The 9,745-nt window shown below is 47.9% G+C and overlaps 1 protein-coding gene across 1 annotated transcript; it reads left to right on the forward strand.

Annotated features, from left to right (window-relative positions):
• Positions 1-993: 993 nt before the first annotated feature.
• LOC113887535 (melanoma-associated antigen B2-like) lies at positions 994-5,231 on the forward strand. The gene is made up of 2 exons (XM_027534714.1): positions 994-1,069; positions 3,342-5,231. Exon 2 carries the CDS (start codon positions 3,403-3,405, stop codon positions 4,795-4,797), a length of 1,395 nt encoding a protein of 464 aa, XP_027390515.1. The 5' UTR covers positions 994-1,069; positions 3,342-3,402; the 3' UTR covers positions 4,798-5,231.
• Positions 5,232-9,745: the final 4,514 nt, after the last annotated feature.

Genomic DNA, 9,745 nt, shown 5'->3' on the forward strand with positions numbered 1-9,745 from the left:
TTGATAGATATGACTGTGGGGACCCTGAATGAGGAATGATGGAAGGACCTAGTCAGAACAGTGGGGTTTCTGTGAAGTCTGGCTCAGGCCATCAACCCTTAGAAGTCCAAAACAGTGCTGGCTTGATGTGGCTAATCCTGGCTTCCAGTTGGAGGGCCCCAGAAGGGGAATATCTTGATTTAATGGGAGCAGCTTCAAGTTAGCAGAGAGTAGAGTCCCTTGCCTGGTCAGGTATCTGGCCAGAATCTGAACAAGAATAATGGAAGCACTCACCCCACAACAGAGAAGCCCCACGAATTCCCCAATACTGTCAGCCCTGAGATGCCCAGGACAGGTGTTTGAGGTAGAGGTACCCCCTCAGCCTCCCTAGTCAGTCTTATGAAGATGAGGACCCTGGACTGGTGGGACAGCCACAGATCTGCAGAGAGAAAACCCAGGCCTTAACAAGAGTCAAAAAAAGTATTAACAGGAGACCTCCAAAACCAGAGGGAGACAAATAGAATTCAGTAAATTCTTAGCCCTGAGAGATCCAGAAGCACTACTTGTGAGTGGTCCCCTCATTCCACCAGTGTGATCTCAGAGAGGGCAAGGCCTCCTCTGGCAAGATCAGACCCCAGTTCTGCACAGTGGGTAATCTTGACCATAACAGGCCTTAAGGTGAGGACCATCAGTACTAATGAGAGGATCTCTCCCCGAAAGAGGGAGGCTCACAGAGTGGCGCCCCTCCTGACAAGCAGAGATGCTCAGAGCAGTGCCCTGACTCCCCCCACTAGGGACTCAGGGAGGCGAGGGCTTTGTTTGGGGGCTGGAGGACTCAGGCTCATAGATGGAAGAGTCCCAGGATCTGATACACTGCACACGGAAGACCCTGAGAGAGAAGCCAGGGACGGATGGATATTGAGCTACCGGGGTTCCCGTAGCACGCCGCCCTTGCCGTTGACCCCGGGCGACCTCACGTAGGACCGTACGCAGCTCCCCTCCACTTCCGCTTCGAAGGCGAGAGGCTCCACCGGTAGCCGCAGCGACCGTTTGGCGGAGGCTTAGTGTCCAGGAGTCGTCTGGAACCAAGGTGAGGACCTGAATGTGGCTGAAGGGACTTTCCCAACCCTCCCAGTAATAAAAGTGACCCATCCACATCCCACCCCTGTGTTATGGCTCTTGTGGGCCCCTCAAAGCTATCGTCTGAATGTGGTCTAGAGTGTCTCAGGCTAAGGCGTTGGTCTGTGGGGGTAGGCTGGGATTCTACCCCTGGAGGAGGTCTAGGTCCTAGATGAGGGCCCTGAGGGCTGAGGAGCAGAGTTCGACACTGCGAAGGGGCCACACTGAGCGACTTCCCTATACTGGGCTCTAGGACGCCCCGGGTAGAGCTGGCCGATTGTGGTGCCCCCTGCAGGTGGTTTGGGGGAAGTGAGAGCCTTGCTCTAACAATAAAACCAGTTTAACAAGGGACCTAGTCCCCAACAAGATTCATGGCTGTGACACTAAGTGAGGATGGGGGCTCCTCCCATAAGAAATGGGGCCGCATAAAGTGCCAGCCCTGTTTTCAGGCCTGGGAGAATCTGGCGTTTTGACAAGACACTTCCCAGGTCATTTCAGGGAAGTGACAGACCAGGTCAAAGGGGGCAGCCTCAGGTTGGCAAGGGAGGGTTTCAGATTTGCGAGGGGTTATGGTGAGAACCTTGGGGGCTGTGGGGATGTTCCACACCACGTCATTCGGACACATCCTCCATGTTGTCATTTCTGGCAGACCTCAAGGATACATGTCGGTTCCCACTGCAGGCTAATGGGGAAGTAAGGGTCTTGGTCTGAGGGCAGTGGTCAGCAGAGAGAGAAACCTTAGACCCTGTCATGAGTCAAATGTAGACCTTGGTTGCTTCTATGTCCTGGCTATTGTAAATAGTGCTGCAGTGAACATGAGTACAAGTGTCTTTTTACATTACCGTTTCCTCAGGATATATGCCCAGTAGTGGGATTGTTGGCTTATGTGGTACTTTTATTCCTAGTTTTTTATGAAAAGTGAATTAAGTCAGAAAGAGGAAAGGCAATATCATATATTAATGCATTTATATGGAATCCAGAAAGATGGTACTGATGAACCTGTTTACAGGGCAGCCTGGAGAAGCCAACATAGAGAACACACTTGTGGACACAGTGGGGGAAGGAGAGGGAGGGGCAGATTGAGAGAGTAACATTGAAAATGTACACATTACCATATGGAAAATGGATAACCAGTGGGAATTAGTTTTATGACTCAGGGAGCTCAAAGCCAGTGCTCTGACAGCTTAAGAGGGGTGGGATGGGGTGGGAGGTGGGAGAGAGTTTCGAGAGGGAGGGGATATACAGTATACCTATGGCTGATTCATATTGATGTGGGGCAGAAAATAACACAATATTGTAAAGCTTTATCCTCCAGTTAAAAATAAATAAATTTATTTTTAAAAAGACATATAGAAGAAAAGAGAAGCAAAAAAAAAAATATTTTAGACTTTGAATTGGGATCTTGTGTGGGACCACAGGAACATCAACCTGCCTGCAACAGCTTCCATTCTTAGAGGACCATGTTTGGGAAGATGAGGTCATCTTCACTTCCTCCTGTTGGAACACAGTGTGGTTGGCTTTTACTATCAGACGGGCATCAGTTCAGGAGAAAGTAGAGTTTCTCTACCAGGAGCCCAATTGAGGAACCTGAGTGAGGAATCAGAGCGTACATCCCAACCCTTGGATTTCAGCCCAGGAAATCTCAGGGATGGGCTGTGAGGTTGAACATCTGCTTCAGTGCTTTATAGCAAGTCTAGGGGAGGGGAAATGTCTAGTCTGAAGGTGCATCCATCAGTCAGGAAATGGAGAATAGTGCCCAAAATTTTAAGGAGCCAAGGTAAGGGCCATGAATGATGATCCCAGTGAACTCAGGATAGAAAATACCCTACTGAGCTCTCAGCACTGGGTATCCCCTGGGAGGGAGGTGGACTGAGGCATTCTTTCACTTGCTTCTGGATCATGTGGAAGTCTACAGTGTCTGCATCAGAGTAGCAGACGGAAAGGTGCCCAGGTTCCACCAGGACTTGATGTGATAATACTGGAGATGAGCTGAGAGGACGCCACTGCCAGCACCTGCTGTCACCTCAGTAAATCCAAAGCAGGGCTGAGAGGATGCAGAGGAATATTAAGGCCTCTGTTCTTCCTCTGGGATTCTCAGGGGACAGGCTGAGAAGGAAAACAGGAGCCTTGTGGGTTCCTAGGGCAGTGTCCTCAAGGACACCTGCTGAGGTGGCCTTTGATTAAGCTAAGGTAGAATCTCCCTGTTGTAAGGTGCTCATGTCACCCCATTCTCCATCCTCCAGGTGCCGCAGTCTCCTGTCTGTTGGCCCAGACTCCTGCCTGCAGTCCCTGACTACAGCTGCCATGCCTCGTGGGCAGAAGAGTAAGCACTGTGCTCGTGAGAAACGTCGCCAGGCCCGGGCTGAGACCCAGGGTCTTCATGATCAGGCTACCACATCTAGGGGAGAAGAGACCACCTCCTCCCCTCCTGATTCAGAGAGCACTCCCTCAAGTTCGTCTGCTGCTGGCACTGCCATGGGGCCTCAGGGAGCCCAAGGCACCACCAGTGCTGCTGCAGGTGCTATACGCAAAAGATCTGGTGTCGGTGGCGCAGCACGCTCGAGATCTGGTGTCGATGGCGCAGCACGCTCGAGATCTGGTGTAGGTGGCGCAGCACGCTCGAGATCTTGTGTAGGTGGTGCAGCATGCTCGAGATCTGGTGTAGGTGGTGCAGCACGCTCGAGATCTGGTGTAGGTGCCGAGGGCCAAGTTCAGGAAGGTGAAAATTCCTCCCGGGCCTCAGCTGCTGCTGAGAGCTCTCACACAGATCTTCTGACCATGGAGTCAGAGAATTTGGTGCAGTACATGCTGTTTCAGTATAAGATGAGGGAGCTAATTAAGAGGTCAGAAATGGTGCAGGTTATCCACAAAAGGTACAGGGAGCAATTCCCTGAGATCCTCAGCAGGGCCTCTGAGCAGATGGAGATGGTGTTTGGCATGGTGCTGAAGGAAGTCAGGCCCAACAGTCACTGCTATACCCTGGTGAGCAACCTAGATCTCAGCGACAGTGAGTCTATGAGAAGTGACTGGGGGCTGATGAAGAATGGTCTTCTGATGCCTCTGCTGGGTGTCATCTACCTGAATGGCCATCGCGCCTCTGAGGAGGAGGTCTGGAAGTTCCTGAATATTCTGGGCATCTATGATGGAAGAATGCACTTCATCTTTGGAGACACCAGGAAGCTCATCACAGAAGATCTGGTGCAGGAAGAGTACCTGGAATACAACCAGGTGCCTGGCAGCGATCCCCCTCGCTATGAGTTCCTGTGGGGTCCTAAAGCTCTCACAGAAAACAGCAAGATGAAAGTCCTGCAGTTTTTGACCAAGGTCAATGATTTGGTCCCCGACGCCTTACTGCCACATTATGAGGAGGCTTTGAGAGAGGAGGCAGAGAGAACCGGAGCCAGAGCTGCAACCGGGACCGGCCCTTCTGCCTCAGCCAGCGCTGGCCCTTCTGCCTCGGCCAGACCTGGCACTTCTGCTGCAGCCAGGGCTGTCACTTCAGCCTTGGCCAGGCCTGATATGTCTGCCTCGGCCAGGGCTGGCCCTTCTGCCTCGGCCAGGGCTCGCACTTCTGCCTCAGCCTGGGCTGGCCCTTCTGCCTTGGCCAGGGATGGCACTTCTGCTGCAGCCAGGGCTGGCACTTCTGCCTCAACCTGTGCCCACTCCAGGGCCACATCCAGCCGCTCATCTGGTCCCTAGTGTGGTCTGAAGCCCATTCTTCACTTTGTGGTTGGAAAAGCCTGTCAACCTATGTTCCTAATATGCATCAATAACTTGTTGACTTTTTATTCCTCAATTTTCAATTGTTACTTTTTACAACAAGTTTATTTTAGGTTCATGATAGAAGTACTCGAATTAAATGTGTCTCATGCTATTTGCTGTTTGTCAGATTTAGGATTAAGAGTTTTGTTTTTTGAAATACATATTGGAAATCCTCAAATCACTTTTGTGATCCAAGATGAGAATAACTACACTTTAGGATAAGAATATCCATAGAAATGTGCAAGACACCGCACTAAGAGAGGCTCAGAATATAGATGCATAGAGAGATAGCTGAAAGTTTGTCAATTTTTGGCTTGCTTTACTCTCTGTTTAGTTTCCCTCTATGTAAATGTAAAAGATATATACTTTGATTGGATTATATTTTTCAAGAATGTTTGAGAATATAAATTACAGCAAATGATTTATACGTGGTTCTTCTTTTACACAAAAATTAATTGAGCATCTGCTCTTAAGAAAACTCCATGCTTGTACTGGCAATGTTTAGTCAAAAAAAAAATAAGCAGTGCATGCCTCTGCCCATGCAGTTATAGTTTCTCAGAGAAGCTGTCATTATTTGGAAGAGGCTGAGTTACTCTCTAAATCACAAAGAACAAGAAAGAAGCAAGGTAAAGAGGGGGTGGCAAGAACATATTACTTTGGTTTCATTGCTAAGCAGAAGTTTGGCTGATTGGGGAGGTTGGATCTTTTTTTATTTTTTATCAGTTAGAACACTGCATAGTCGCTGACATCTCTTAGATGCAAAAAAAAAAAAAAAAAAAAAAAAAAAAAAACCCAGCTGATGTAACATCTGAGGTCAAGATAATCATAGTAATAACTGCCATTGCCCCTAATGTCTCAATAGATACAGGTGCCGTGTCCGATGCTTTCCATAAATACATATATTCCACCAGTCCTACCAGACAGAGCTTATCAAACTCACTTCACAGTGGAGAGCTTGAGGCTTATAGAGTTAGAGTTTGGTTTTGTGCCGAAATACTTAAGGCTGGTAATTGACAGAGCTGGGACTAGACTCCTGCCCTAAACTAACTTTAGGACTCATACTATTCTTCTCTCCCCACCCTGAGACATACCCTTGTTTTTTTTTTTTTAAACAAGTACTTTTGACATTTCATTTCCTTTTCCTTATTTAGTTACTTTTTATTTATTTGGCTGTGCTGAATCTTATTTGCGGCACATGGGATTTACTTCCCTGACAAGGGATTGAACCTGGGCCCCCTGCATCGGGAGCCTGGGGTGCTAGCCACTGGACCACCAGGAAAGTCCCCACCCTGTATCTTTTATTTCAGTGTTTTTCTCAGCACTTCAAAATTTGTCCTAGGTGATAAAAAAAGAATGCCCTTGTGCTCAAGCTACTGGATTGGAATGTGTAGCCAGAGCAGTAAGAATACCAAATATATTTAACAAAAAATACATATACCTTATTCATTACTCACAGATGAATGAAAGAGACAATATTCTGTGCCAGTATAAGCATGTACGTTGGCCATGTTAGATAACCTCTGAAGACCAAGGGCTCTCCATATCATGCTTATAGTCTCTTGCCTATAGAAAGTAAATCTATCAGAACAGAAATGCCATGAGAACCTTCACCTGGCTGATGAGATAGATAGATGTACTTTTTTTTTTTTCCCTGATGGGCTATCACCTCTCCTGGGACTCCTTGGGCTATAGCTTGTCCATCTCCCATCACTCCTGGGACAGGGACCCATTCATTCTCTGTAGCACTGCAGAGCAAACACAGCTCAAGAGTTTGCAGAGATGTGGAATTTCCCCAGAAGCCTTTAATCCAAGACACAGCAAGATGAGGACCCCATGTAGGAGGATTGAGGAGAGCAACACCCCAGAATATGGGGTGGGGGTCACTGGGATAGCACTCCCGTCTGCTCTCAGACACAGGATCTCAGAACTGTTAGGCCAAGCATGCCTTGCTTATTTTTCAGGCTTCTCAGAAACTTGGTCTTGGGGCAGAGTTCTGAGGTTGCATAGGAGAGAGGGTCAATCTCTCAGAAATGATGGTGATAAACCTGAATGAGGGTGATAGAAAGACCCAGCCACAACAGTAGCAACTTGTAAAGACCTGTCCTCATTGGCAATCCCATGAAGTCCAGAAAAATCCAGGCTGCTGTGGCTAACATTTTCAACTCAGGTCCCGGGAAGGTGGGGACATTGGGAATCAGCAGAGTCCTCAGCCTCAGATCAGCAGAGAATAAAGTCCCAGGAAGGGTGCAGAGTCAAATTGAAGACCCAGGGTGTGGATATGGAAGCCCCTCAACCCCAGCTGACAGGGCTACACTAAGTCCCTCCTCTCCAGTTAGCCCTGGGAAGCATAGGTAAGTGCTGGCCAGCTCAAGCGCCCCCTGACTTCTGACTGGAGGGTTTCAAGGAGATGTGGACCTTGGTTTATAGGCTGTCTCTTCATCAGAGAGTGGAAATCCCAGGCATGACATTTGCACAGTCCTGTATGAGGAGTGTGTCAGCCAACTACCCCATTATAGATAAATTCTTAGAAAGTCCTGCAAATGTAATGGGCCCTGGGAGGGAAGAGGCAGGGCTTTCAGAGTAAGTGTATCCCTTATTTCCTGAAGGAGAATGGCTTCAGGGCATTTAAGTCCTTGGACTAATGGAGGAAGCCTCTATCAGCTGAGGAAGGGTACCCAGTTCCTAACAGGAATCAACTGATGGCACTGACTGACAGCGAAGGATCCCTCCCAGAAAGAAGGGGGCTACAGAGGGCACTGTTCCTGTTAGGCCTTAGACTGTGCCACTTAGGCCTGGTGACATGGTGAGTCCTACTCACTTCCTTCCAGAACATCTCATGGAGGTAAGGAACCTCATCCTGATCAAAGGGAGCAGCCACAACTCATAGAAGTATGATTTCCAGATTGTGCCAGAAGCCAAGGTAAGGACCCTGATGACTGAAAAGACCACCCACCTTAAAACAATGGGGCAGAACATATTCCCTCCACTACAGTTAGCCTCGGAAGACCACAGGCTGTGGTGGCCCGATGAAGCAAATTCCACCTCTTCCTCGCGGGTCTCAGGGAATTGGGGGCTTGAGGGGAGAAGCCTTAAGGTAAGTCAGTGAATATTTCCAGGTTGTAAGTATTTCAAGGTTATTTCTAAGTCAGGGTGAGGATGGTAAAGAATGTGGGAACCCACATACCAGGATGACCACATAGAATCCTGCCTACTATCAGGCTAAAAGGCCCCAGGCAGAGTTGTCAGCCCAAGGGACCCTTCAGTTATGACTGAGGAGTAGCAGGAAAGTTAGAGTTTTGGTCTGATGGTGGTGGTCCCATGTCAACAGAGGGGGGGATCTTGGGCTTGGCTGAGAGTCAAATTTGGGGCCCTGAGAGGAACTGTCTTTTATCCTCAACCAGCTTCTAGAGCTTTCATCCTTGTGAGACTATGGGCAGGGGTAGCTAGATAAGGCCACCCTTATTTCCTCCTCCAGGCTCACAGGGAGGTATGGGTCTTACTATGAGGAGATAAGCCTCAGGTCTAGAAGGAAGGGATTCCTCAGGCCCCACCAGAAGTCAAATTTTGGAGCGTGAGTGCAGACTGAGGGGTGGACCCATCCTTGAATAGAGACAAAGAGTGTCATGCCATACCCTTTGATATCAGTTCTAGAAAGCTCAGGGGAGGGCTGTCAGGCAAGGCTTTCCCTCACTTCTTTATATCAGGCCTTCATTTTGTTGTTGTTGAATCACTAAGTCGTGCCTGACTCTTTTTTGATTCATGGACTATAGCCCCCCAGGCTCCTCTGTCCATGGGATTCTTCAGGGAAAAACGAGTGGGTTGCCATTTCCTCCTCCAGGGAATCTTCCCAACCCAGGGACTGATTTAGGTCTCCTGTAGCTCCTGTATGTACCACAGGCAGATACTTTACTACTGAGCCACTAGAGTGGCCCTATTTCAGGCCTAAGGGAGGTCAGATCTTTGATGGAAAGTGCAGCCACCAGTCATGAGAAAGCAGGCATATGGTGCCTTCCAAGCACTGTGGTAGATGCTTTACAATTACCATGCCACCAGTCCTTCCAGACAGGGCTTCTCAAACTCCACAGATAAAGAGCCTGAGGCCCTCTCAGAGTTTAATGACCTGACAAACTTCCCATGGCTGGTAAGTGGCAAGGATGGTCGTAGGCCCTTGAGTTGAGTTAGTCTAAAGCTCACCCTCTCACTCCTGCAAGCCTGAGCTGACCTTGTGCCCTTAATTCCCTTTTTATTTTCATTACTCTGAACTGTATCAGAAGCAATAAGAAGAAGGACTCTCAGGTCAAACTATTATATTGTAATACATAGCTAGAGCAATAATAATAAAACTAAAATAAATGTGACATATGAAGAGAAGAAACAAAGCAATGATGTTTGCTGACAATAGGATCATCTGTTCATATATATGAGGTCTCAGATAAGCTTTAAAGATCTGAAAGCTTTAGAGTAACACATAAGCTCAAAAGATCAGGATTCAAAAACAAGTCATCTTAGAGCCATTTCTTTGTATAAAGAAATATCTATTAGACATAAAATATAAAGTTTATGTATTCAAACACAAGTTCCCTGTTTAGTCTGGCTGAAGGAGAGAACAGGTTTCCCAGAGTCCAGCTCCAGCAGCTAGGGAATCAGCCTGAAGGGATGAGCAGTGCTGGCGAAGAATGATGTAGCCTCTGACTCCAGGTACAGGACTACATGTTTATTTCAAGAATCAGGTCTTCTTTTATACTTTGACAAAAGCATTAGGTCAGAGGTTTGACATTTTTCAGTTCCCCCTCACCCAGATTTATTGTCTCATTGTTGCCCTTTAAACAGAATTCCTGTTTCAGCAATTCTCTCAGAATGGTGTTTACTTGTGATTACATTGTAA

The sequence above is a fragment of the Bos indicus x Bos taurus genome, chromosome X (genome assembly GCF_003369695.1).
Source record: "Bos indicus x Bos taurus breed Angus x Brahman F1 hybrid chromosome X, Bos_hybrid_MaternalHap_v2.0, whole genome shotgun sequence".
NCBI classification, from domain to species: Eukaryota; Metazoa; Chordata; class Mammalia; order Artiodactyla; family Bovidae; genus Bos; species Bos indicus x Bos taurus.